We start from the raw sequence: 27,933 nt of genomic DNA, 5'->3' as shown, positions 1-27,933 counted from the left end.
CAAGCAAGGTAATCACAGGCACTGATGTGGACCTCTGCAGGGCAAGCCCCGCTGTGGAGGGATACCCTTGTGAAGGTCCGTCTACACATGACTGCTCATATCAGTCTTGGGATCGCCCTGTCCCCACAGCCAATGGCGAAGCGCGTTTCAAAACCGGTGCCCTGTGACAACCAATCGGTGTCGCGGGGACATCAGTTGCGGTGTTACCATTGGACGTGTTTGCTGAAAGGGCGTTTTTGTTAGCTTCAACACCACCATCTCTGGCAGGTGGTGTATATGTGCTTTTAAACCACAACGTAGAGCTTAATGCTTAGGGAGGTTAAGTATGTAGTTGTAGGGGAAGCAACAAAAACACGTTCGTTTATATTCTTTCTTTTCGTGACCCTTTTCTACCCGCCGGATTCGCAGAAGATCGGATGACCGTCGGGGTTCCCTCTGTTCAAGCTCTCTCAATCCGTACCACTCCGGTGTGTGTGTCGGTGTGTGTGTGTGTGTGTGTGTGTGTGTGTGTGTGTGTGTGTGTGTGTGTGTGTGTGTGTGTGTGTGTGTGTGTGTGTGTGTGTCGGTGTCGGTGCGTGTGCGTGTGCGTGTGTGCGTGTGTGCGTGTGCGTGTGTGTGTGTGTGTGAGTGTGTGTATGTGTGACTGTGGTGAATGAAGACGACTGGTTCTTTATGCTGCTGTAGAAAAGAAGGACCTGGATCCTCCTACATGTTGCTGGTATCTCTGTAGTCCCACCGAGGCTGGATGGACACGGTCCCCGGGACGACAGAGAGGCTCCCCACCCGAGGCTCTCCCTCTTCATACAGCCTGGTCGCATCCGATCTGCAGCATCGGTGGAGGACATCTTCTGGAGGTGGTCCTGCCTTTTGTTTTAATTTTGGGATTAATGATCCGCGGATCTCCAATACTGCGATGCGTCGGTGTGCGGACCTGCTGACACAACATGAGGAAGCCTTTTTATAGAGATCCAGAAGATGGTAAGGCCTTGTCGACCGTGGGCCTGGATGTGAGTGGACTGAAGAGGGTAGGAGCAAATGCAAAAGCAGCATGAAAATCCGAATATAATGAGATAAACGAATGTAAGAAGAGCCATCTCTGAAGGCCTTGTGAATAAGTTTGAGACTCTCACCATGAGCACACACATTGGAGCTCACTAACGGATCCTCTCCATACATCTTTTTCGATTTCAAGATTTTGCATTGCGTTTTCACTTGATTGCATTCTCCCTTTTTTGGGAGATATTTCTACCACCATTCTTCTCTGGATCCAGCCCTGACTGTTCAATGGAAGTATGTTCTCAACTGCCGGTGTTGCCTCTAGACAGGCTGGTTCCAAAGCACGTCCTCAGCCGGAGGGGAGCCATTAGTTTCAGCTCCAGTTCATCCCTGTTCGGAGCTCCTGATCCCAGACAGCTGTCACAGGTACACACACAGACCGTTTAGCCCACTTCGTTATTGAATGTTATCAGTTAGCGTTGGAATGGTGCTTTGAATCGCACATGCCCACAAACTTCAGGGATTTCAACCCGTTCATTGGAATCTTGCAGGTGGTTGTTTTTCTTTCCTCAGAGTCCAACACACACACACACACACACACACACACACACACACACACACACACTGTGTGTATGTCTGACATGACCAACATAATGATTTGTACAGCAATGTAAGGCAGATCGCGTGCATAGCTTTCATTCTCTAATGTTGTGACTATGTTGGTGAAAAGCAACCCAAGGCTTTATCTGTTAGGAAATTCTTGACCCATTGACAGCAAAAACTTAACCCAATCAGTCATGCGTTCAACGTTTCTTCACTCCTGAAACTCCTTTTTCTCAAAGCTTCGCCTTATTCTCTTATTCCCACCCCCCCCCCCCACCACCACCAGAGAAGGAGAACTAAGTCATGGGTCTATGTGCCCGTCAGACGATTCTTTCCTCCCCCAAATTGACACTTTCAATTCAACGTTCACCAAAGCTTTAAACAAGATGTGGGTCAGGGTACTGGGGCACCACCTGCGTCAGTAGCGCAGGTGGTGTACGAGTCTGTACCATTAACCATTGGGTTGGGGGTTTCCACCCAGGGCCGAACATGACTCACGTTTCACTCTCTGGCTCCTAAGAATGTTCTCCGAAAAGCACATGGTGTGCTATGGTGCGTCTGTGGGAGGTTCACCGCGTACACACACAGACTCCCACAACATGTTGACTACATATCAGCGTATTGTTGAGGTGTGCGTGTGCGTATCTCATGGGCCATTTCCACCAGGCTCTTTGGTCTGGGCCTACACAACAGTGTTCCACATAACCACTCATGTGTGTCTGCTTTGAAGCTAGCTCCACCACCGCAGCACAAGCACTTCTTCAACCCCTCCAGAGGGGCTGACCCTACAGCTGGTCAGACGTCAATGGCCCCTCAGTGTGCTGGGGCCCGACCCTCTCTCTGTGCTCTGTGGCCCCAGGGCTGCTCTTCTAGCTCCGGGCGTGATTAGCATTTCGTCAGATGTCAGGGAATGTACGCTATGTGGTTGTTGATAGGCCCTTTGCCAGTCGTCGTCCATCACTACCTCTATCTCCATCCAGCTGTCTCTCTATCCATGTCTCTCGCCCACCTTGGCTGGCCCCACTCATCATACCTGGGTCCGTCTTCTTTTTCTTTGGCCCAGTGTAATTAACACGCTCTCTCAGAACTGGGGACTGCAGAATTGGCTGTCTGGCTGGCAGAGTCATAAAACCTGCAAGAGTGCGGCAACAGTGCGTTGAAGGTCCAGTCACAAGAGGTCGGAACCTGCAATGCATGGTGTGGTGTGCTTTTTATATTCTTAGTTTTGGATTACACAGCTGAATAAGACCTTTTGATTGTCAGAGATGAGTTGGATCTCAAGAAGTGTCTTGCAATTGTAAGATGTCTCTTTGACTTTATGAAGTCGATAAAGTTCTCTCGCTAACAATCCCAACCAAGGGGGATGCAGCCTGTTATGCAGACCGTTTTGTTGATACCAGGGGGATGTCATAGTCCATAGTCAAATCTGATTGGTCGGGCCAGATACATCTCCGACTGATCGGCCAATCATATACGATATTTGTTTATATATTCGGCTCAATGATGCTTCCTTTTGTGGCAACTTTTGCGTGGTTAAATTGATTGGAAATACTTAATTGGCTTATTATTGGGGTTTCCTACATCGTTTGTGTATAGGCCAGGCACTACACCTCTAAGTAAGGACCCAGCTTCAAGTGAGCTTTCATGTCAGCAACTGCATTCAATTTGACCGATAATATATAAGCCTTTTATGATATAAAGTAGACCTATGTAATATAACATAATTCATATAATGCATCCATATAATAAAAGAGTGTCCGGTCTTTGCAGACAGAGAGCTCTGTTCTGATTACACAGTATTCACATCCCATCATGACCCCCATCGATGAAGAGAATGGAGAAGGGTTTGACTGATTAACATTTGAAGCAATATTGCACAAAGAAGGCAAGACGAGTCAAACCGCTTAAAAACAATGTTGTATAACTTTCTAGAATACGAGCAATGCTGGGCTCATGTAGCGCCCCCATGTAGCGCCCCCATGTAGCACCCCCATGTAGCACCCCCATGTAGCACCCCCATCGTCCCAATGGAAGACCCAGCTGTTGCGTGGCACAATTATCCAGACATGACGATACAGACAAAGTTTGCTTGATGAGTAGATGTGACCCAGACAAACGATTTTCCATTTTAGGGGTTAGACAAGGAAAGGCCTACGTTGTTTAGTTGGATATAATAATGTAAACAATGAAACAATGTAGACAAAATCAAATCAAGCTGTTGTGAACTGTAGCCATACTCGTGGATGGCGATTCATCTCGGATACGAGATCAGTTATTGTATCTTGGTTGGGTGTTCTTTGTTGGGTAGCAGTCCATCCTGATCCCTGATGGTCGAGCATTTCTCTGGTTGCTCCTTTTTTTGTGAAACCGGTTCCCTTGTCGCTCGGAGAAGGCTAGGCTAACGTCAGTAGTGTACCACAGAATATAGATGAGCCCATGTTTAGGGGCTGGGCGGGTGTGTTGAGGTGACCGCGCCGAGCAGAGGGAGGATCAACACGTCCTCCGCAGGTTAACAACCCTTCCATCTGACTCTTCTTATTGCGGTAGTGGCTATCACCGTGTTGAGCAGACACTTAAACCCTGCCCTTCGCGCGCCGCTTGCGTCTTTTGTCGCAGTGCAATTACTCTCCGCTAAAGATGGTTCTTTTGTGCGTTTGACCATAAGGGGTGTGTTTGTCCTCAGTGGCTGCTGTGTTTTCGTGTGTGTGGCTCAACAGAGTTGTTTGTGGAAACGGGGGCTGCAGAACGAGGCAGTTAGCCATGTGTCGGGCTCTGGGGGCAGTGGTTTGGCGCGTTGCCAGCCTCGCAGATGGTCAGTTTTAGTCTCTCTGGCTCTCTCTCTCTGTCCCCCTCCCCCCTTCCGTGTGCCTCTTAGATTAAGACATTTCCTCTTGTAAACAGGACAAAAGAGGAGAGCTGGAGTGACAAAGTCCTGGAGGAATGTGTCGCGCTGTGCCCCTGAAGTGAATGTCATTTGGTAAATATGCCCTTGGAGAGAGCTGGCAGGAGTCAGTTGGAATCTGTTTGCCCAGGAGAGTGCTTGGCTTTTATTCTATTCGCACACATTGCCTCTTGAAATGTCCAGAAAAAAGTGATGGGTTATCTTTTTTTCATAATGTGATCCGAGGCTAGCCATGACTGGAATTTTAATAGCGGTAGTACAGTGATACACACTGTAGAGCTGCCCCGGGTATTAGGGGAGGATAACAGTATAACAATCCTATTTTCTGAGCTCCTAGGAATGAGAGCATGAGGCTGATTGAATCAGAGTCGTCCCCCTGGCTGTGGGGTCTGGGAGGGCCTCCAGGGTCTGGCTCTGGCTCTTGGAGTAAACAGTCAACACACACGCAAAGTAGATAAGATAGAGTACAATGAAAGGGCTTGGTGCAACACACACACACACACACACACACACACACACACACACACACACACACACACACACACACACACACACACACACACACACACACACACACACACACACACACACACACACACACACGTTGTATGCCACGGCTCGTACATACCTATTATTTAATACCAGTAAAACATGAACGCACACAGTGTTTTCTTGATAAGCTGTTGTAATTGACATTTGCTGTTTGCCGCTTACTCGGATAGAAAAATCAATCAACAGATGCTGGATATTGATGAGGCCAAACACAAAACACAAAATGGGCCAGATTATTTTCCACCCCCCTTCTGTACATCTTCATTTCCTGTCAATCATAATCCTACAGCTGTTCTGTGGAAAACAGAATATGGTGCAAAAACATCATCACCCTGCTGCTAATTTGTACCGTTTTGATTACGTGCTTTTAAAACATGCGATCTGTGTGCCTCAGCCTATGGAGAGTATCACATCTACCTCTGTGGTGGGTTCACCTTGCCTGCCTGAACTTTAACTGAACCCTCACAGCGGTCTGCGTTCTTTTTTTATTGCTAAACGACCCCTTAAACGTTGAGAAACTGAAGTAAGCACGCATGGTTCCCGTGCATCTCTGCGTCCGATAAGAAGAGAGCAAACTGCAGAGCTTCTTGTCTCAGCAGAGTGCTGATCTGAACTGGAGCCGCGATAAGTGACGTTGCATTGACGTCGTTCTCAGGATGTGGTAAGAGTTTACTGCTCGAGGAGCCTGTCACACTCCCGGCCTTTTGTTTCACAACCTTGTACAGAAACAAAAATAAATGAATCCAAAAATAGTTTCTATAAAAAAAATACTAAGTTGCCAGAAGTGGGTCACGGTTTGTTCCTGTAGTTTGGAGGGGCTTCTACACCCCACATGTGCGGTTTGTAGCTGGTAAACATGATTCGGACAAAGCCCACATCCTTTTCCAAAGCCAGTCTCTCTGTGTGCCTCTGTGGGGGAGGGCTGCTCAAGGGGCCTCTCGGGTCACATGACCGCCTGTTTTGTGCTGCAGTGTGGAGTGCAATCGGCCGTGAGAAGGTGGCTCATATCAACGCAGACCTCTGACACCGCGTCAGGGCCGCTGGGTCCCCCAAGCCTCAGGAGAGCCTTTCTATCACAGCCCAGATCCTATGCACCAATATTTAATATTCCTCTTTATAAAATACACTGAATTAGACAAACGCAGCCGGTTGTGCTCTGTGACTGCAACAAACAGTTATCTATGCTCTAGTGAGCGACTACGGACTACAAAATAAGAATGCTTTGGGGGCTCACGGACTAGAGACCTGTTTCTAATTTTTGATGGTGGCGGCATGAACAGGGGAGTGGGGGTGGGGGTGGGGTGTGGGGGTATGCACACACACTGAGGTAATTAGAGTCTATGGATGATGTTCTGAAATGAAAAGACTTCCACCGCCAGCAAGCAAGACACACCGCAAGCAGGGGGTAGGAGGCAGGCCGACCGGCCTCCCCTCCCCCTCCCCTAGGCCTGTAGCTGCCCCGTCCTTATGTTGCCTCATGAAGCCCAGATTAATGCAGCCCGTCTATCGCCTGAAGCGCTCCTTGTGTAAAGACACCTTAAAGCCTTTATGACACTTTAGTTTGAGAGAGAGCGATAACTGCTTTTTGTTTTAACTGCCAGACAAGTGGCATACGCTGTTCTGTGCAACAGTAACCACCGCCACCCCCCAACTCGACCCCACCAGGCCTGCTCTGCCTCTGCTCACAGGCATTAGGATCCGCCATTCCGTGCGCTCGCTCGGACCACCTCTCCACCCCCACCCGACCCTACTCCAACCAACCCCCCCCCCCCCCCTCAGGGACTGCACTGTAGCCGGAGTGTTTCAAAGTAAAGTGTCCTCATAAACCACCGTCAGCAGCCGGTAGACTTATTCTGTGGCTTATGCAAAGGCCAGAGAGTGCGCACACACGCTCACACACACACACACACACACACACTCACTCACTCACTCACTCACTCACTCACTCACTCACTCACTCACTCACACACTGTACACACACACACACTGTACACACACACACTGTACACACATACAAGCAGCCACACATGCTTTCTCTCTCTCAGAAGACCTGTGCCGTAAAGTCCATGTTTATGGTCTCGCACTCACTTGCTGGAATGTGGAGTCCCACACGGCGCCGGTACGCCAGGGCCCATAACTCAGGAGGAAGCGTTGGGGTTATGAAGCCGCGGGCCCCGGCGCCTCCGTGCCGCACAGCTTTATGGGTTGTTTGTGTTTATGGGGCCAATGTTTTGACTGTCCGCCCTTCTGTCTTTCTCTTTCTTTGTTGATTTGTCAAGAGTTTATGAGAAGGCATCAATCTATTTGCCCTAAACCTCTCCCCCCCCCCCCCCCCCAGAGAACTACTGGCCACATAGCGTATGACATCCCGCAGTGGACCGCGTGGAACGGGGAAATGGGGAAATGCTGGGCAGCAGGCTAGCAGAAGGTTCTCACGCGTGGTCATAAATCGGAAGTGTCCTGAAAACGATTCTGAAAGTGGACCTCTGTTCACATGAACTGCGGCTTATGTTCTTGTAAGAAACGCATCACAAGTTGATCCCGTTTCAGGCCATGGTCATATTCTTGGTCTGCGCCAGCGCACTACATCTTGGTTTTGTCCTGGTTCGACCCAAACGAGGTCATGGTGAAGCTGCGCCTTCATGCTTCATCCTTTACAATAGCATAATTTTGTTACATTTCATAATATTGCTGTCGCAAACCGAATGTTTCTTTTACGTTGTTGTTTCCCATTTAAATTCTAAAATGGTTAAACTGGTTAGTATCCGTTTGATTGGAAAGCCACATCCAAAGGCAACACAACAACATCACCAGTCAGAACTGTGTGGAGAAGGTGGGTGGCTTTGGGAACCACTCTCTTGGTCTGAGTTGCACTTCTGTGTTTCATATGCTGGGTGGTAATGACGGTTTGGAGCAGTGCTGGGAGATATACAGTGGCTGTATGCAGCGCTTGTTTGAGTGCTCTCACTGGAAATACGACTTAAGGTCCAGTGAAAACACACTAATAAAGGTGTTTTGTTCACTGTGCAAAGTTTCAATAAAACTGCACCGCAGCATTCGTGCTATTCCAGATAAGAGCGGGTAAACAAGCACACTATTCGGATGATGGCCACCAGAAAAGGGAAATAGGAGGAGTATATTAAGAATTGACAAGCCTGTTATTATAATTATGTAGAGATTGTTTATACTGGGAGAGGTGGAGGAGCGAGCACAGTTGATTCATGAGGAAAGATGTCAGGCACTGGCAATAAAAAAAGACCACCTATGCAATAAAAGAGTAATCTTTCTAATTGAGTGATTGCTCACACCTTCTCTTTCAAACAGTTTTTTTTTTTTCAGTTCTCCCTTTCCACACATGGTCGAGGATCTGCTAGTGATAATATTACAGGTGCTTTCGGTCCAAACCCGGATTGGGCAGATTACAGATTAGTGGGGTATATGTTTTTAAGGCAAGGCAAGGCAAGGCAACTTTATTTATGTAGCACTTTTCATACATAAGGCAGGCTCAAAGTGCTTCACATGTAAACATTGTCACACAATAAAATAAAATAATAGATAACTAAAATAAATCATATGCAAAGAAATTAGTAAAATAGAAAGTGCAATGTATTTAAAATCAGATCAACAGTCTCTCTGGTACCCACGTCGGGACTCCAACCCGACCTAAAGGAACTTGGTACTTTCTCTGGGCCTCCAACCCGGATTCTAGTCAATTTCTATTCTAGGCTAGGACTCTATTCTAAGACTCTAACCCAGATTCTAGGACTCTAACCCAGACACACGTCAGAACTCTAACCACGAACCAAAGGCCTTATTCTCGGACTCCAACCCAGACAGACGTCGGGACTCTAACCCAGACAGAACTCAGGTCTTTCTCTGGGACTCCAACCCGACCTAAGGAACTTGGTCCTTTCTATGGGACTTCAGAGAAAGATGATTGTTGTTGTCTCTATACATGTGAGCTGATACTCTACTACTAGTTTGAGTGTGGTGTTCACATACTAGCAACTGGCATTATAAAGCCAGTCAAAAAGCCACTCTCTAACATGTCTAAAAAATAAATGGTTGGCTGTACAATTGTCCACCATGGTTCTACAGACTGATATAAGAGAAGGTTGAAATACCACACCTATAAACCTAGAAAAGGAGAGCAGGGATGGAAGAGGACAAGTCCCAAGGTGGTCCATCAGCTGATTCCTAGAGGTGTGTCTCCCATAGGAACTGAGGGAGGACCTGAACTCTGTTTAGCATTAATGGGGTCGAACATGGATCTTGTAACGTTATCATCATCTGTTCTCTAGCTGTGCAGGGAGGGGCAGCCTGAGATTTCATTCTGTCCTGTCTGCATCTTTCAATCAACCACTTCCTCCTTGGAAGTCCAAGCAGAAAAACTTGTTGGATGCGCGGTGAATACACATATCCTCCAAATGTCCCTTTTTATTTGTGCATTCTCCATGGAGCGAGGTCAGCTCAGTGAGGCCACCTGATCCGTCTGCCTCGTACCAGGGCACTTCTCCTTCCTATTGTCAGCTCCAGCAACAAAGCCTGAGTGTACAACAACTGAGATCAGGTTAAGTGTGTGCGTGTGTGTTTTCCTGGCACACACAGAGGCTTGGCATGGGTGTGTGTGCGGTGGGCCAGCCATGTAAGGGCAAGAGCGTCACAATTATTTACAGCAGAGACATGATCATAATCATTTACAGTAACCGACGTTGCTGTATGTCAACACGCACGGCTTGTTGATACTGAAACACTGCTCACCCACATGGGGTCAGGCTGTTGTTTGCTGGTTAAATAAAAGATGTGGCTTGGATTGGTTGAGTTCATGTGACATCAAAGGACTGAGAGGAGAGTAATGCATTTTAATTGTGTTTGTGTGTTATCTTTAGCAACGTAGCACTAAACTGACACACACACACACACACACACACACACACACACACACACACACACACACACACACACACACACACACACTCGGACATGTATATCCAGTCTTCTGGATGTCAACCGACTGAAATCGGAGCCACATTCCTGCCAAACTATCGCTCTCTTTACGTCACAGAGGGCATAGCTTACGACAATAACACACACCAGGAAAGAGAACGAGTGCTGTTATTCAGCTCGCCAGCCTGTCAGGACACATACCATACAGTACAGATCGGGTTGTCTTGCAGCCAACATGTCAGTCAATCAGACAGCGCCCGGCTCAGGAGGCGAGCTGCAGTGAGCTCATAAGCAGAGTCATTCATGGAGCCGCGTTGCGGCGCCCGGTAACACTAGACGAGGGGAGCCCCCACCACCAGTGACCGCTGTCTAGCCAACCAGCAGCTGCCTGTCCAGGGCCTGCAACCCGAGAACCCCCCATGTCTGGTCCTGTACACACGCTCACCCCTTCAGAAATGCTAGCGGTAATGGATTCCCATTGGACCCTGTGCTGCTGTGATGGGCCCCATAGCAGAGGAAGAGGAGCGGGTCACCCATGTTGAGGCGGCTCTCTCCACAGTCCTCTCCATGAAGCCGTCTGCAGGGTTCTGCGTGGAGCGCCTCTGACACAGTGCAGCCGCGTCTGGAGGTTTTTTTGAGACCAGCATGTATGGTTTTTGAGGAAACATTTACAGAATTGCACAATCGTATTATAAAAATGTTCTCAAAGAAATCAATTTGAGGCACAGCCTTCTGTTGTTATATGAATAATACCAGGAAGCATTTTGTTTTTATGGTGGTGAACAACAGCATCAAAAGATATTTTGTAAGGGGGTTTGTATCCACTACCGTCCTACCAATATCCTGCCTAGAAAATGTATAATAATACACCCTAAATCAGCTAGTAAACTCTTGGATAGAGAATCTGGGAAAGACCACCCTTTAGTTTAGTTTGTACATCCTCAAAGTCGAACGCTGTAGCAACATCGTTGTAAAACTCTTGGAAATAACAGTTTAATTCACTTCAAACTGTTGCTGCTCAGTTTTCCTAATGTTCAAATCCTACTGCAGCGGTTCCAGTAATATTTGTTTATTGAAGAAGTCTGACTGAAAGATTACAATAGTATCTCTGTGCTGCAAATCCCGCAACACTATTATTTGGTTGATGTTGAAAAGTTTTGCATATTATTTAAATCTTTTACAGTTTTTATTACTGTACTATTCTGTTCGGTGACCCTTACATTTCCCAGAACAGTGTTTATTTGCATCTGTAATGTATCTATTATGCGTATTTTTTATAAGAAAAATAAGTACTAAAACCCAGAAAGTAAATGATCTTATCTTAAAGATACCGACACGTCTTGTTGCTGTCAGAGTGTGAGTGAGTCCCGATCAAAGTCCAACACTGAGTGCTACAAGTGTCTGAGAAACGTATCCCCTTCTCGGACGCAGCCAACAACATGAACCGCTGTCAAGACAGAGCTCCAATCAATCACACCGTAGGGTTAGTGCTCCTTCTGTCCGAAAGGCTTCCGACGGCACCAAAAGAACTGGGCTCGGGTCCGGAGCAGTGTAGACATTCACAAACTGGTCGTCTTATTTTAGTAGCTCTGACAAAATGGCTTTGACTACTATGTTCCAGATCATAGGGGATGTACAAACCTGTTTTTAAAACCAGAAAAACAACCACCCAGGTATAACAGTCAATCACCTGTGTGATTGACTGTTATGCCTGGGGATTTAATGTTATACCTTGGGATTGACTGTTATACCTGGGGATTGACTATTTTACCTGCTGATTGACTGGCTGGTGATTGGCTGGCTGGTGATTGACTGTTATACCTGCGGATTGACTGTTATACCTGCTGATTGACTGTTATACCTGGGGATTGACTGTTATACCTGGGGATTGACTGTTATACCTGGGGATTGACTGTTATACCTGGGGATTCACTGTTATACCTGGTGATGGGCACACAGAGAAGTGATCAGGGGAGGACCTGTCGTTTGACCCTTAATAATAATCCAACCCCCAAACGTTCCTGATCACTCCTCCAGAACAGGGAGGGACAGAGGTCGGCAGAGAGGGGAGGGGAACCGGACGAACCCATACCACTGTTTAAAGAAGTAGCACACTCCTCAATGTACATGGCTGGTGAATACCAGTCCCATGACACGGCCTTGACGTGACGTGAGCCAGCCACGGGGATGGGGAGTGGTCTGTAGTGGTGTGGTGAGGTGGGGTCATTACCCTGGGAAATGAGGTGTGATTAACTCAATAAGGTTCCATTCCCCCCGGTTTAAACATCTCCTCTCTCCCTCCTGTTCTGCCCTTCGGGACTCCTTATTATGTGCTGTGACTTGTGTGTCTCGTCAGGGGAGGGTAGGGGACAGGGCTGGCAGTGCTCATGCTCAGTGGGTTCATGATGCTTCAGTGATGCACAGATTATTCAACAGACGAGAGGTTCTTAGTGAGCGCTGGCGGTGTAAGTGGTAATATAATCAACATTCTGATTGGATTTTGCATTAAAGTTAAACCGCTAACAAGCTTAGGATGGTTAGGCTTTGGTATTGGGTGTAAGTTTAGGGGTTATTAGGTTTGAGTATCAGTAAGTTATTGTATGATATAAGTATTATGTGATAGTTGATCTATCTGGATAGAAAGGTTGAAGTTGAGGGTTTCCATGTATTGAGGTTAAAGGTTCAGGCTCTGTGCTTGAGGTATGGGGTCAGAGGTGGTTCTGCTCAGTTGTGTGCACTGCGAGCCGGACAGGTGTATCCGTTTACACTCTCACCGTGTTATGGTCAAACTGTCATAGCCTTGCCTACTCTAGCGTAGCCTAGAATATCGTCCACAGCTGCAGCAGCTGCTAACCCCTACAATCAGTCCTTTTTGATAAGGGGGGGAGAAACAAAGTTGTCGATTGCAGTCACGTTTGTGTGTGTACACATGCGCTGGCCACATACGCGGTTCTCACATGTGTGTGTGTGTGTGTGTGTCTTTTTCCATCCTATCAGCTGGATGATATGAAGGAGAATCATGTTGATCAGTGTTGAGCTGGACAGAAACACACAGTGGAATAGGGCCAGGGTACTGGCGGTGTGTGAGTGTGTGTTCTGTATTTAAAGCAAACATGTGTTACTAACATTGCAGAACCTTGCCCTTTTGAATCAAACACGTTTCCTTCAGTTGACTTCTATTTGTTCACCTATCAGTACTTTGTTAGATTGTTGAAGTTGCGTTATCAATATTGATTTTATTTTCTAAGTGCGCTTTCAAGGCTTCTTTGAAAGTGATTGACACTTGTCAATCAAATCATTAAACAATCTGATTGTTCTTTTTTACAGAGAAGAGGGGCCATCTCCTATGACAGCTCAGACCAGACGGCACTGTATATCCGCATGCTAGGTAAGTACTTCCATTGACCTCACTCACAGACTTCTTGGGCATGTTGCTTTCCATGTCCTATTTGACCAGGATAAGTGGTTAGGTGTGTGTGTGTGTGTGTGTGTGTGTGTGTGTGTGTGTGTGTGTGTGTGTGTGTGTGTGTGTGTGTGTGTGTGTGTGTGTGTGTGTGTGTGTGTGTGTGTGTGTGTGTGGGGGGGGGGGGGGGGGTTGTGTGTGTGTGTGTCCACGCTCTCCATCTCTGGCACTTTGTTAAATCTCTCCATCACAATAGGCTTAGTCTGCGTCTATTAAGCATTTCTTTTGAATTTTTTTCAGATTTCATAAGAGCCGTAAATTTGATTCCGTGGCCGACTTGCTTGCATAAAACAGTTTGTGTGCGTGCACGACCATGCTTGTACACATGTTTCCCTTCCGCACATGCCTCCACGATTCGGCCCACGCAAGTATGCATGCTCGCCTGTGTGGATTAATTTCTTAGGACGAGAGTTGTGGAGAAGGTATTGAACGGAGCCAGGGGAGCGATCCCGTTGGCTGAACATGGATGTCCCATGGGCGTCGGCTCTGTGGCCCCACCTGCTAGCTCGCCAATCAGTCACCCATGGGCAATACAAGCATTTCTTTCTGCGGTGCGGTCCACGTCACTCCCTCTCTTCCTTTCTTTATTTCATGTCTGTGACCTTTCCATAAACGCACAAAAAGTCCCCACATGCACAGACGCGCACGCTGCAACCTGTTTGGCGGACTTGAAAGCACTGGTGCGGTTTTGAGGAACAGGATCGTGAGAGACGCTGCCAACTCCGTAGTCCATTGACGTTTTCAGCCGTCAGTATCGAATTCCAAGAGACGTGTGCGCAGGCTGACAGAGGGCTGTAAGTAGGCCACGTGAAACAGAGCCCTAAAGCCCTATGTGTTCTTACAGGCCGTGGTGTTTCTCTCCAAACGGACATTGGATGTGGTTTTTGAATTTCCCTGGAGCCGTCGATAGATTTACCTTCCAACTATCTGTTCCTCGCATGTCCCCTAGTGCTGGGCCTTGCCAGACCAGGACTCAGGGGTATTTGCTCATTTCCAGTGAGGCGGTCTGCCCCTTGTGCCGTAGGGCAGGGATGGAGCTCACCAAAGGAGGCCTAGCTCCTGAATCATTTCACCGTTTCAGGAGTAGCAGCAGCCCGTATGTCACGGGAAGAAGCACCCGTCAGCAGGATGCTTTGATACTACGTTAAGTGTGTGTGTGTGTGTGTGTGTGTGTGTGTGTGTGTGTGTGTGTGTGTGTGTGTGTGTGTGTGTGTGTGTGTGTGTGTGTGTGTGTGTGTGTGTGTGTGTGTGTGTGTGTTGAGGGCGAAAATACACTTTATACACTCCTAGCCCTTCGAATCCACACATCAGGCCAATCAGAAAGTGCACGTTCCACCTGAGATTACACACACACACAGTGGCTTTCTGACCTTGAATTCTTCGGTTCCTTCTCCACTTGAAATGCCAAGGCCAATTTCCTCTTATTTTCCTCACTTTCCTTCAACATGTGATTGATTGGATGAATGGAGGGATGGAGATTCAGTGAGGTGTCCAGCATTGTCCTGCATAAATTGGAGTCCCCTCAATTTTGACTCATGTTGTATAGTGTGCAGGCCGGCGTGTGAGAGTAAGTGTGGGGTTTGTAACGAACCGCACCACGATGCTTCAACCTGGAATGCAACGAACAGAACCAGACGGGGCAGAACATATAGGGCCTCATCTGATCCCACCTCGCTGAGCCACTCTTTGGTTCAGCCACTCTATCGCTCCGTTTCCGTGCGGTCCACCTCGCTGTGATGTCGTCCGCCGTCCAGCAGGCCTGTCGAGGCCTTCTCACTGCGGAGCCGCGTTGCTAAAGACGATACATGGCAATAACACAGCGTTCTAGAATTGTGCTCGCCTCAGTCACACAGCATTACACCCTCGCTGGGATTCGATTGGCTGCATTAAATCGCTCATGGAAGGCTGGCTGGCTTTGTGTTTCTATGTGAGTCCCGTATTTCTTTCATATAAAAGTTTGAAACAGAAATGTCCCCATTTGATGCACTGCACCACAGCTTTCAGATAATTTTAATTGATCTGTAACAGGTGAGTGTGAGATAGCTATTCGCATCCCTCCATCGTTGGTTCATACTTCCGTTCATCGTTTGTTACATCCATTGCGTTTGTTGCAATAATCCCCCCAACCAGCCCCGGGTTGACTTTTAAGGAGGTGTGTCTGGTCCTACAGGAGATGAGAGAGTGTATGAGTGTGTGTTGCTTGTCCTCCAGGAGGTGTGAGAGTAAGTGTGTGTTGCTTGTCCTCCAGGAGATGTGAGAGTAAGTGTGTGTTGCTTGTCCTCCAGGAGATGTGAGAGTCAGGCGCCAGGTGGGCTTCGACCCGGAGCCCAGGGGCTCACCGCCGTACCTCTGTATTGACTTCCGTACGCTTCACAGTGAGTATGAGAGGAGCCCCTACATGCTGTCCACCTCCCTGTACGACCCTGATCTCTCTCTGATGTCCAGAGGGGCTTCCCATGAGATGGAGGGAGACATGGAGATACATTGTGTGTCCAGGCCTTTGGTTCGCCCACAAGGTTCTACACAGGAACCCTAAAGACCTGTCTTGGCTTAAGCCAGATGTTAGGCTCTCCTAAAGAACCTCATGCTGAAGGAATACTTTCATGCTTCGTGTGTGTGTGTGTGTGTGTGTGTGTGTGTGTGTGTGTGTGTGTGTGTGTGTGTGTGTGTGTGTGTGTGTGTGTGTGTGTGTGTGTGTGTGTGTGTGTGTGTGTTTTCACACTCTGTAGCGTAATCCCTCCTCTAGCTAACATGCTTTCGGATTGCACTTATAGTTTATCTAGATGCTATGTGTGTGACCGGCCTGTGTGTGTGTGGGTGGGTGTTCCCAGACCAGAAGCTTAGTACGGTGTTGCTGAGTCAGCAGTTTGAGTGTGTATCGCTGTGTTCTTGTTTGATTTCCCCTTTCACATTGTCATTTCTCACCCTTCCACTTCTCCCAACAAGACACACTAAACCACACGTTTTATTTTCAAATGATGGTTGGATGCATTTCAGTAAATGTTTTATTGTGTGTGTGTGTGTGTGTGTGTGTGTGTGTGTGTGTGTGTGTGTGTGTGTGTGTGTGTGTGTGTGTGTGTGTGTGTGTGTGTGTGTGTGTGTGTGTGTGTGTGTGTGTGTGTGCGTGCGTGTGTTTACGTGCACACAGTCTTCTATTAACTCTGGTTACATGGCAGACGCTGTCACTCCAACGAGCCTCATAGTGAACCCTAGATTAGATTAATCAGTTTGACAGAGACCTGCAGGGACCACCAGATGAAGGGGTGGTCTGGGCTTGAACCCCGATATGGAACAGCCACTGACGGTGAGAGCGTCCCCCCCCCCTGTGTCTGCAGCGTGTCTGGGCCCCCTGGCGGGTGCGGCCGACTCGGCCCCGGAGAGGAGGGTCCACCGGCTGCTCAGCTTCCAGAGGTACCTGCACTCCTCCCGCCTGCTGCGGGGGCCGCCCCAGCAGATCCCCCTGCACCTCCTGGACGAGGACTACACCGGCCAGGCCAGAGTAGGACACACACACACACACACACACACACACACACACACACACACACACACACACACACACACACACACACACACACACACACACACACACACACACACACGACGCGATCGAAATGACAGGATTAATTACAATCAATTTGAATTCCCTTCAATTCTACGCCAAACCTAACCTTGTGTTTGTTACTCTCCCTCTGTTTATTTGCAGTGCATGTTGGATAAAGTGGGGAGTTGGAACTTTGACATCTTCCTCTTCGATAAGTTCACCAACGGTAAGTTGATGGCGGAGCGAGAACGGCATGTGGGACATCTGGGTTATTGGGTCAGTAAGCTGCTCTGTTGTGGTAACTAGCTCTGAAGGACATGGGACAGAGTCAGTCAAGGTTTGGCTGGTGTGTCAGCAACCGCCCAATAGTCCCACCTTGTGGACGCTTTATGTAACTGCAATCAATTGTTGATCCTTTCATTCAGCTGTAAATAAAGTACTTGAAATCAAAAGCATCAATAAAAGTGCTCTGATTTTATGTCGATTTTCTCTTTTCATGTTATATTCTATGTTGAGGTTTTTTGTCCCTCTCTCTCTGCCCAGGGAACAGCCTGATCACCTTGACCTTCCACCTGCTCAACCAGTACGGGCTGGTGGAGCTGTTCCAGCTGGACGTGGTGAAGCTGTGGAGGTTCCTGGTCATGGTGCAGGAGGACTACCACAGCCACAACCCCTACCACAACGGGGTGCACGCCGCAGACGTCACGCAGGCCATGTACTGCTACATGCGGGAGCCCGTGGTAAGAGGAACACTGGATCCTTCTCTTTGTCTTTCTCTTGATCGGTTAGGGTGGGGAGAGGTCATGGGAAGGTCAAAGTTATTCTGTCAATAAAATGTATGCTTTTTGATGCAGTAGCATTTTTATTCACATTGTGGGAGTAATCCACAAGACTCCTGATGGAAATATAAAATAAAGACGGAAAGTTTATTTTTTCATTGAAAATCTGAAATATAAGCAGCAAACAAATGGATGACAGGTTCCAACGTCCAAAAGTTTAGTTTGTGTGTTTTTGCAAAACATCTCCACTCAGCGGTACAATCTCTCATCGCTGCTTATCGTTTAGCTCTCCAAATACCTGACCTCCTGCGACCTCCTGATTGGCCTGCTGGCGGCGGTCACCCACGACCTGGGTCACCCCGGGGTCAACCAGCCGTTCCTCATCAAGACGGACCACTACCTGGCCACCCTCTATAAGGTAGGAGTCTCCCCACCCCCACCCACCACACATCCCCCATGGTCGTGGAGCGCTCTCCCTCCCTCCCTCCCTCCCTCCCTGGTGTCCAGTCCTCTTCGTGCGTGTGTCTGTGCATGGCAGGATTGGTATGTAGTGAGTAGGATGTTCCACTCCCAGCCCAGATGTTCTGGGTTCTATCCCCCAGACTGAATGATGCCCTGACTCCCACTCCATGGATCTCCATTCGCTGTAAATCACTGTGGTTAAAGGTTTCTCCTAAATGACTCAATGCCTCAATAATCTCCATTTCCATGTGCAGAATACCTCGGTTCTGGAGAACCACCACTGGAAGTCTGCTGTTGGCCTGCTCAGAGAGACGGAGCTCCTGTCCCACCTGCCCGCCGAGGACAGGTGGGTCTGCTTGTCCCCCGCCCGCCGCCTAGAACCTCAAACACATGGAGGACATGATGACACCTTTAACACGCTGACCTACACCTTACCACGCTAACCTATACCTGACTGAGGTCCTTCTCTACCAAGAACTCTAGGAAGGACTCTGCTTATTTCAGGCCCCTACACATCAACCATTACGTGTCTTCCACCATAAGATAGCCTCCCTCTCACTGAAAGAAAGGCCTCAAACACCAAAGCAATCTCTATACATTCGTCAACATCCAGAAATGAAATAAAAACTGAAATGATCTTTCGGTCTGTCCGTCCATCTCTGTGTCTGTCTCTCTCTCGGTCTTGCTCTCTCTGTCTCTCTCGCCCTCTCTCTATCTGTTTGTCTGTCTGTGTGTTTGTCATTCTGTCTCTCTCTCCCTATCTGTCTTGCTGTCTCTCTCTCTCTCTCTCTCTCTCTCTCTCTCTCTCTCTCTCTCTCTCTCTCTCTCTCTCTCCTCTCTTCAGCCTGAACATGGAGAGGCAGCTGGGTTCTCTGATCCTGGCCACGGACATCAGCCAGCAGAACGAGTATCTGTCCCGGTTCCGGACCCACCTGGACCAGGATGACCTGTGTCTGAGCCACGCCCACCACCGCCACTTCATCCTGCAGGTCAGTCGCACCGCGCAACAGTGGATTACATTGGCTCTCGTGTTGCCGTGTTGGATGATCCTCCGATGTTCTTGAGGGGTCCCCCTGAGCTCCCTCTGGTCTTCCTTGTCCTGCAGATGGCCCTGAAGTGTGCAGACATCTGCAACCCCTGCAGACCCTGGGAGCTCAGCAAGCAGTGGAGCGAGAAGGTCACAGAGGAGTTCTTCCATCAAGGTGTCTGCTCCCACCTGTTCTTGGGGAAACACATTCGATTTTGTTGACACCTTTGTTGTTTTTTAAATCCCATCCCCACATGGATCCAGGCTTCACCCAATCTGATGCATTTGTGTACGTATCTGAATGGCTCTCTCTGTGTCCTTTCTAGGAGACATTGAAAAGAAGCACAATCTGGAGGTCAGCCCACTTTGTGACCGCGACAAAAACACTATGGGAGACATTCAAATCGGTAACGCAACATCCCCTTCTTCTCTGCAATTGGATACGATCGATATCCTACTTCTAGTTTGTTCAACCTTCTCTCTCTCTCTGTCTCTGTCTCTGTCTGCCTCTGTCTGTCTCTCTGTCTGTCTCTCTCTCTCTGTCTCTGTCTCTGTCTGTCTGTCTCTGTCTCTGTCTGCCTCTGTCTCTGTCTGCCTCTCTCTGTCTCTCTCTCTCTGTCTCTGTCTCTGTCTGTCTCTGTCTCTGTCTGCCTCTCTGTCTCTGTCTCTGTCTGTCTCTGTCTGTCTCTGTCTCTGTCTGCCTCTCTTTCTCTCTGTCTCTCTGTCTCTCCCCCACCAGGCTTCATGAGCTACGTGGTGGAGCCTCTGTTCTCGGAGTGGGCCCGCTTCTCGGACACGCGGCTCTCCCAGACCATGCTGGGGCACCTGGGGCTCAACAAGGCCAGCTGGGGCAGCCTCCAGCTGGGGCAGCGGCAGACCTCCGGCCCTGAGGAGCCGGCCGAGCCTGGGGGGTCCGGAGACCCCGGCGTCACCACAGCCTCGGGAGGAACCGGCCCCAAAGATATACCTCAGGGAAACAGGGGGTCCTGACACTCTGCCGTTTAGCCTTCTACTTTTACTTTGTTTCTGTTGTTGTGCCCGCCCCCTGACCCCTGACCTCAAGGTCAGTGTGTCTGGGGGGAGGGGGGGGGGCTCTGGTAAGACCTCTGACCCTGTGGATGTTCCTTAATTATCTTCCACACCGTAGTTACGTTTTTGTTGCTTTCGCTTTCCATCTGGACAACCACTGATTTTATTTAAGTTATTTAATTTTTAATTATTTTGTTTTTTTTGGCATAGAGCAATACATGGATACCTCATTTGGCTACTGCTGAATTTTCCTTTATCTGTATTTTATTTATTTGTTCTCTAGTTTTTGGCATCACCACTATAATGTTTTCATAGGTAGATCTAAGGGAATCACGGTGAAGTCGTAACAAAATGAAATCGTGAAGACTTTCCTTTTTTCCTTTTGTTGTGGTGTTTTGAAGTGCCATTTGAAATCAAAGATTTGAAGAGAATGATTTGAACTGAATCGACTGAATCTGACTGTCCCAGGACTTGTAACATGAATGCTGAGTTGTGTTGCGTTTGTATTGAAGATTCTTCTTTGTCTGTAAAAAAAGGAAAAACAAAAATAGACAATGTGACAAGCCCAGTCCTTTTGCTGCCTCTAAGAAGACTGTTTACGCATCTCCTCGCTCGACTCTTTGCCGTCGTTCTGTTTGCCCTCACAACTATAAAGCGACCTGCGTTGGAACTCTGGCAGTTTGCCTTTTTGAAGCACAGATGTGAAGAACCAACCGTCAACACCCTTACTGTTTATGCCATGAGCTGAACCTTTGCAACACACACACAAACGCCATAACCAACTTCACCTGATGCTGAATCCACTCACTGCACTCCCAAATAACAATAACCACGATCATGGTCTTAGATGTGCAGCTTCTGTCTGAGGCCTTCACATCGCTCCTTTTAGATATTGTAGACCTCAAAGTCTGTTCTTTCCTCCAAACGCAGGAGACATGTTCCCCCTGAGGGAGGAGCCATGTGGAAGGTCCTCCTCCCCCTGAGGGAGGAGCCATGTGGAAGGTCCTCCTCCCCTGGGGGAGGAGCCATGTGGAAGGTCCTCCTCCCCTGGGGGAGGAGCCATGTGTGAGGTCCCCCCCTGGGGGGAGGAGCCATGTGGAAGGTCCCCCCCTGGGTGGAGGGGGACCCTGGGGTCCGACGGTGCCTCCCCTTTGCCCGGGTCTTTTTGGCGCTCGCATGTCACCAGGAACGCTGCGCAAAATGGACTTGCTCAGGTTTAGTTTTTTTTGCCAATCTTGTGGAGAGACGGGAGGACGGCTGGCGGCGGAGCAGGGTGGTCCCCCCGGGGGACCGTCACGGAGGGGGCCAGGAGGGGATGCCTCTCTCCCTCCACCCAGAGTGTCTTTGCTACATGGCCACATCATGCACCCCCCCCCCTCCCAGAGGACCGCTCGACAGATGCCTTTATAACTATGCACAAACTATGCTAAGTGACCAAACCAACTCCTTTTCTCATCGAGAGCATTGTGTACTTCTCTTCTTTTGATTGCACTGTCCAATCCTTTTGCTTTCGAGAGGAACAAGTCCTTTTTGTACGGACAACAAAATGCTCAATTACTTTTGGAACATTCCATTATTTCCTGTTTGTCTACTTTTGATTCTGCATAGTGGCACAAAGTTGTGTTTGTGTTAAACATTTTGAACGATAACAGGTGCTTTTCTTACTTTAGCTGATTTGTATTTTTGCTGTTAGTGCTGTAAGACTGTTGATAAAACTGTTTACAATTTGTTGCGACAGCCATCTTTTGGGAAAGACTTCAGTGTCGAGCCAGATTTTGTAAAGGCTTTGCCGTATTGATCTTTTTGATACACGCCTGTTGCAGTTCTTATTTGACTAATAAATACATAAAACATTGAGTTTTGTATTTTAAGGCAGTTGATATTCCTGCTTGCCAAGATTAGGCAAAAGTTGTTATTTTCAATTGTATTTGCACAGTAAGGGCACTTCCTCGAGAGAAGATACGATTAAGGAGACCATTGAGCACAAAAACTTGAGTTATTATTTATTCATCATTTGTCAGTTACTGGCAAACATTTCAGTGAACATTTGAGATACCTCCAACAGTTTACTTCCCTTTAAAATCATGACTTGAAACAACCTCACTGGCAGTGATCAGTCATAAGTGTTGGTGTGTGATCTATGAACTGCTGTGCTACTGTGATCTAGAAATCAAGACACGCCCCACATTTAATTAAGCTTTGGTGTCAACATTGCATACCAAGGTAATTGAACGGTGAAAAACTAGCTAACTAAACTTTAATGGATGGTTTTCAGTGAGTAAAAGGTGTAGGCCTGCTAAAGCAGAAGAACCTCAACATGAACTCACTGTGGGACCCTTTTCTAGCAATCAAAATACTTTATTTTCAGTACGTAATGAAAGATCTACATTGATAGTGTCCAATACAATATTAATAACTCCTTTGAAAACTTCCACAATAAATCATTAAACAAAGATACATTTAAAAGGAAAAGATTCAACTAGCAGTTGGCAATAAAACATAATGCTTCTGGAACACTGATGTAGAAGTTATTTGGCTGTGAAGTACAGAGCACAATTAGGAGAGACGTTAAAATGTCTCAATGGTACAAAACTCCAACATGGCCACATAGTTCCCGCTCCTTCTGGGCCTTGAGACTAGTACAGAGGGAAACACTGAACTCAAGTCTGCTCAACTTCAACGCAGAAGTCCAAAACTATCAAATGAGTAGAACGCATGCTTTAATTGGACAATGACCTAATCAAAATCTAGGCATAATCGGTGTTAAACAAAAACTAGATTTAACTTGTATTAATGATGAATTAAAAAGACTACCAAGTGTTATATGATAACAATACTGCTCCCTTTCCTCTGCCATGTCCCCCTTATACTGGGCATGCAGAAAACCACGCACCTTCTGAAAGACTTACAGGGAATAGTTACTCATTACCATTACAAATGATGCCAGTAAAAAGTGGTGCTGCCTCACCTTAAAATGACACAACTGGTACTTTAATTCCTTCAGTCTGTTTGCATTAACGAAACACACAATAATTATGAGAAAGAAACTTGCTTCAAACAAACAAACAAACACTGTGTGCCGCAACAGTACATAAATAAACAAAGTGCAAAAATAACCGGCTTTCATGCTGGAAGGGACCGTCAGGTGCAACCTTTGGGACATACGATGGGTTTATGGAGCCCCCCCCCCCCCCCATCTGCTGCAGGCTGAGCCCGTTCAGAATGACCTACTGCCTTCTCTCTGCGAGTGGGAGAAGGGCCGACACTTGAAGGCGGGTGAGACAAGGAGCCACCCGAGGCGGAGCTCTCGTCCCAAACACGGCCCCTCGACGTGGGGGAGGGCGCTGCTCAGTCCCACTTCCTTTTGGCGCTGGATTTCAACATGTGCTGGCCGAACTGTTAGAAACACAGAAGCAGAGGTCACAACGTGGCCGAGAACACCCCAGCCGCGGGCGGGGTGCAGGTATGGGGACGCGAACCCTTACCGAGGGCGTCTGGACCGGCGGTTTGGCGTCTGGGATAGGCAGTGTGAATTCCCCGTCGTCCTCGGCTCCGCTGTCGTGGCGGTGGCGGTGGGCGAACTTGCGCTTCAGGGCCTGGGCGATGAGGGAGGCGGCGTCCATGGGCTGGCTGGCCTTGGCCTCCCCCCCCCTAGCCGGACCAGACTGGACGTTAGTGTGGGGCACTGGTTGCATTGATCATGACATCAGACTGGCATATCGCGACCCCACTCAGGGTCACCAGATAGGCACATTGAAATAATTTGAACGGTCCTGTACACACATACCAACCTAACCAAATAATGCACTCGGACGAGTAATATTGCCAGCAGCTGTTGAGGGGGTTGAAACACAAATGTTGGGGTCTCAACAACGGGCTGATGGAGAGGCCGCTGCCGCAGCAGGAGGGGACGGCTCCAGTCGCTGCGCTCACCTTTTGACCGAGCGCAGCTTCACCTGGCCCATGTCCTTCAGCACGTCGAGCATGCTGGGGGCCGCTTTGGGCTCCGGGGCCGCCGGGCCGCTCTCCAGCTTCTTCCCCCGGCGCTCCTTGATCAGGTCCATGGCTGAGAAGGTCCTCTGGAGCACGTGGGCCGGAGGAGGGAGAGGGGGAGGAGGCGGAGGTGGTGGGGGCGGGGGTGGTGGGGGGGCCCCGAAGGCCTGGGGAGGCGCTGGGACACCAGCGGCGGGAGCTGGAGTTGGGGAGAGAGGGGTTTTATGGCCCGATGCTTGGCTGCCACCTAGTGCCAGCCATGCGGTATTACAGCGGGCTGCCGGGGTTGAAAGCAGGCCAGTACAGGGCATGCAGAGCGGCAGATGGTTTGCGGTCACCTGACTGCGTGCTCCTCTCCTGGGCCAGGACAATCTGTGCGATCTGCACCCTCAGCTTGGCCAGCTCCTCCTCCAGGGCGCTGATCTTCCGATTGGCCTCGTTGTTGCTGGCGGCCGGGCCCTGGGGGTCCGGGTCCACCTGGTGCAGGCTGGGTAGCGACCGGGGTCGGGCCATGGGCACCTTGGGGGACTGAGGCTGGGACAATCGAAACACCAGCCCTGTTGAAGGCCCTGGCCTGTGGCCACATTTGAAAAAGTCCCATTAATTGACAGGATTCGACCCCTGCATGCGCTTCACTAATATCTACGGATACGTTTTGAATAAATAAATGTTACGCCACACCTGCCGCAGACATCATGCAAGTAGAAAATAAATATAATCAATGGTTATGCAACGACTGAAAACCAGTACGGTGGGTTTGATTTGAAGTTTCCAGACTGCCTGTCTGGAACCGGGTGGGGGGGGGGTTTGTTTTTGCCAATCTCACCTCGGCATGTCAAAGTAGTCTTCATCCTCCTCATCATCCTCATCGTCGTCTTCTCGGGCGATCCAGCCCACGTCAGCGAGGGAGGTGACCAGGAAGTTCTGTCTGCTGGGGGCTCTCAGGTAGCTGCCGTCCTCTGCATAGGGGTTCAGCTACCGGCGGAGGCATAGGGGGCGCGTTTAACTACTGTGCTACCAGAGCGAAAATAAGCCAACCACTCCATAGCCGCTAAATAATAGCAGCTCACTCTAAAAAATAAACAAAAACTCAGGCAGTGAGATGTTTAAAGAAACAACAAGAAAGCAGTGAAGCGACGGAAAAAAAAAAGGAGTTGAAATGATGAGCAAGAAAAGAGGGTTAATAATGTGAATAATGTCACACAGCTTGTTATTCGGTAAAAGGTCGCCGGCGGCAAGCGAGTGAACCGACCTAGAGCTGCCCTACAGCATTCCTCATAGCTAGGAGGGTGGCTGGAAAGAGAAACAAGAGAAGAGAACAGTACCGTGTTGTTGAAAGAGACAGTAGGGAGAAGGATCTGAAACAACAGCTCAGCTTTATGGAAAATAGTTAAGAAGTTGTGTGTGTGCTGTGCAGTGCTTGTTCCACATTATCATTGACCTGAGAAGTCATATTCAGTCCAATCACAACAGACATCGGAGCACACACCATGGTGTTGAAGGAAGAAAACATTGATCATATTTAGAACCAACAATGGGGGTAATAATTAAACTCATTGGTATACAGGAAATAGAATACCTCCCAATTACGTTACCTCTAGCAAACAGACATTAAGAGCCACTGTCACATAGAGGGGCCTAATTCATGTTTTACAGACTAGAATGTTGTGGTCGTCACCTGGAACTGGACTCTGGGACAGGGTTTAAGAGGCAGACTTGTAGCTATTCTTCGCACGATACTCCTTGATGACCCATAGCGCTTGGCTGATCCAGATGCCTTGCAAAAAATACAAATACACGTTACAAAACACGGAGAATAGATTTTTCAGTTTCGGAGCCAAGTCTATCGTAGGGAATTCTGACTCAGTTTAATTAATGTGCATTACAGCAGGTAGCAACGCAATACCACCTAATGAACTTGAACTTTGAGTTCGCTCCACACTTTAGATCTCTTTATTGCAGAGTGCCTAGGCCTAAAAAAAAAAAAAGTTTGGTTCCTGTTGGTTGTCAGTTGAGGTCATGGGTAGGTAGGGAATTTATTTTCTTTTTTTCTTTTCTTTTTTCCAGCGGCAGCGAATGATAGGTAGGTTGTTTTCATTTAAAAACGAGAAAATTCGCTCATCCTTGTACAGAATGAAGAGGTGCTGTACCAAAACGTGATTATAGTTTGCATAAAAAATAAAATAAAATTGATAAATTGACATGGTCGGTCGGAAACCGGAACCAAACAAAAAAAAATTTTAGGCCCTATTTATAAAGGACATGAGTACACTTATAAGCAGTTGTCACAACAGGCGGAAGGGATTACTCACTCAACACCTCATACTGGAGGAAAGTAAACTCCGAATTGAAATTATGTTTGTTCCGCCAAACTCCATAATTGTAAGGCTTCTACATTTGTATATGGTAATCACACAGGACAGAGCTCTCCGCCTCCTCGTCAGGTATACACAGCTAGATACATGGGTCACATGTATTTAGCAGTAATACAGTCTTTAGTTCCCCAGGCATCGCTAATTCACAGCGTGACAGATCAACAACGTTCAGCGTTTCCCCTCGGATGCCGTTTCAGCAAACCAAACTAGGGCTCCCTAAAATGTATTTCAAGTTGGGCCCCAAAAAAGCTAGAAACGTCCCTGCTCTGTGATAGCGTATACACACAGACAATAGTTTGTCGCAAGATTAGGATACCATACCAGATACCACCATACATCTCATTTACTTACCAGGTCCATTTCACTCCGCACATTTTCTTTATTCATACTGAAGCATTTCACATGAACACAGGTTCATGGGGTCCGGGGAAAGGGGCATCTTAGCCTTGATGGGGAACAGAAGAGGCAGGTCAAGAGGATGAGACCCTAAAGCATGTGGCGTCGAACCAGCAGCAACACTGAAGGCAATTACGACCAATGAAAGTAGATTAACTTTCATTAGTCCCATACAACTCGGTACTCTGCGTCTGACAACAAGACATGGTCATAGTTCATACACTACAATGTAGCAATCAGAATAAAGCCAGAAGGGGGGCAGATAGTAGGTCAGGATCACAACAGGTACAAATGCATTACTTAGAGGAGCACGACTCATGTCAATCTAATCCCAACTAAACATGACAATCATTTGGTTAGCCAGATTTATCAAGTATACCAAATTTGGTAGAAGATGCTTTACTTTACTTATAGTTGAAAACAAAGAGAGGCTTAGGTCATGTGAACGATGACTGCAGCTATGCTAACGGGGCTAACAGTCAGCGGTCGATCCGCTGCTGGGTGTTTGTTTTGCTCAACCGCTCTTATTTGTGGCACGAAACGATCAACAGTTCACCAGCAGTTCCAACGATAACTGTGTCAAAGCTTACGGAGGTTTTTGATAATCTTGAATGACAACTTACCTAGTTTGTAAGCTATCAAAAAGTTGGCCGCCGGTCTTTCTTACTCTTTCCAGGGCTATCAGGTGGAGTCCAGAAACCTCGGAGGCGGGATACATTGGAGTGGGCGGGGACAATGTTTTGATTGGCTTTGCAAATTGATCAGCAGTCGATGTGTCCAATGGTATTCGTTTAAGGTTACAATAACTTCATCTCATTGGTTTGGTCTCCGTAAGTCACTCCGTTTGATCCAGTCACCGTCGCTC

General features: G+C 48.1%; 2 protein-coding genes across 5 annotated transcripts; one reads left to right on the top strand and one right to left on the bottom strand.

The window, feature by feature from the left end:
- The first annotated feature begins 229 nt into the window (after positions 1-229).
- pde7a (phosphodiesterase 7A) lies at positions 230-22,161 on the top strand. Of its 4 annotated transcripts, none has more exons than XM_060045402.1 (12): positions 230-1,422; positions 13,328-13,388; positions 15,752-15,838; positions 16,799-16,962; positions 17,170-17,233; positions 17,551-17,747; positions 18,073-18,204; positions 18,503-18,594; positions 19,093-19,237; positions 19,354-19,450; positions 19,602-19,682; positions 20,015-22,161. In XM_060045402.1, exons 1-12 carry the CDS (start codon positions 1,285-1,287, stop codon positions 20,263-20,265), a joined length of 1,509 nt encoding a protein of 502 aa, XP_059901385.1. In that variant the 5' UTR covers positions 230-1,284; the 3' UTR covers positions 20,266-22,161. The 4 variants fall into 4 exon arrangements, with proteins under 4 accessions (XP_059901385.1, XP_059901384.1, XP_059901386.1 ...); XM_060045401.1 differs by having other exon boundaries at positions 15,749-15,838; XM_060045404.1 differs by lacking the exon at positions 230-1,422 and adding an exon at positions 11,289-11,483 and having other exon boundaries at positions 15,749-15,838.
- mtfr1 (mitochondrial fission regulator 1) lies at positions 21,482-27,910 on the bottom strand. The gene is made up of 8 exons (XM_060045405.1): positions 27,692-27,910; positions 27,024-27,117; positions 25,976-26,074; positions 25,124-25,272; positions 24,636-24,871; positions 24,238-24,496; positions 23,790-23,955; positions 21,482-23,700 (listed from the first exon to the last, which is right to left on the bottom strand). Exons 2-8 carry the CDS (start codon positions 27,057-27,059, stop codon positions 23,653-23,655), a joined length of 993 nt encoding a protein of 330 aa, XP_059901388.1. The 5' UTR covers positions 27,060-27,117; positions 27,692-27,910; the 3' UTR covers positions 21,482-23,652.
- Positions 27,911-27,933: the final 23 nt, after the last annotated feature.

The sequence above is a fragment of the Gadus macrocephalus genome, chromosome 23, assembly GCF_031168955.1.
Source record: "Gadus macrocephalus chromosome 23, ASM3116895v1".
In the NCBI taxonomy this organism is placed as follows: Eukaryota; Metazoa; Chordata; class Actinopteri; order Gadiformes; family Gadidae; genus Gadus; species Gadus macrocephalus.
Note: the sequence above shows the minus strand (reverse complement) of the source record. Positions and strands in the feature narration are given on the sequence as shown.

Excerpts from the sequence above, each read along its gene's own strand:
- pde7a (XM_060045401.1), top strand. The coding sequence starts at position 1,285 with ATGGAAGTATGTTCTCAACTGCCGGTGTTGCCTCTAGACAGGCTGGTT. Across the intron at positions 15,839-16,798 it reads TGACTTCCGTACGCTTCACA|CGTGTCTGGGCCCCCTGGCG; the intron begins GTGAGTATGAGA and ends CTGTGTCTGCAG. Across the intron at positions 18,595-19,092 it reads CACCTGCCCGCCGAGGACAG|CCTGAACATGGAGAGGCAGC; the intron begins GTGGGTCTGCTT and ends TCCTCTCTTCAG.
- mtfr1 (XM_060045405.1), bottom strand. The coding sequence starts at position 27,059 with ATGAATAAAGAAAATGTGCGGAGTGAAATGGACCTG. Across the intron at positions 26,075-27,023 it reads TGCGGAGTGAAATGGACCTG|GCATCTGGATCAGCCAAGCG; the intron begins GTAAGTAAATGA and ends ATTTTTTGCAAG. Across the intron at positions 23,701-23,789 it reads CGCCGGTCCAGACGCCCTCG|TTCGGCCAGCACATGTTGAA; the intron begins GTAAGGGTTCGC and ends TGTTTCTAACAG.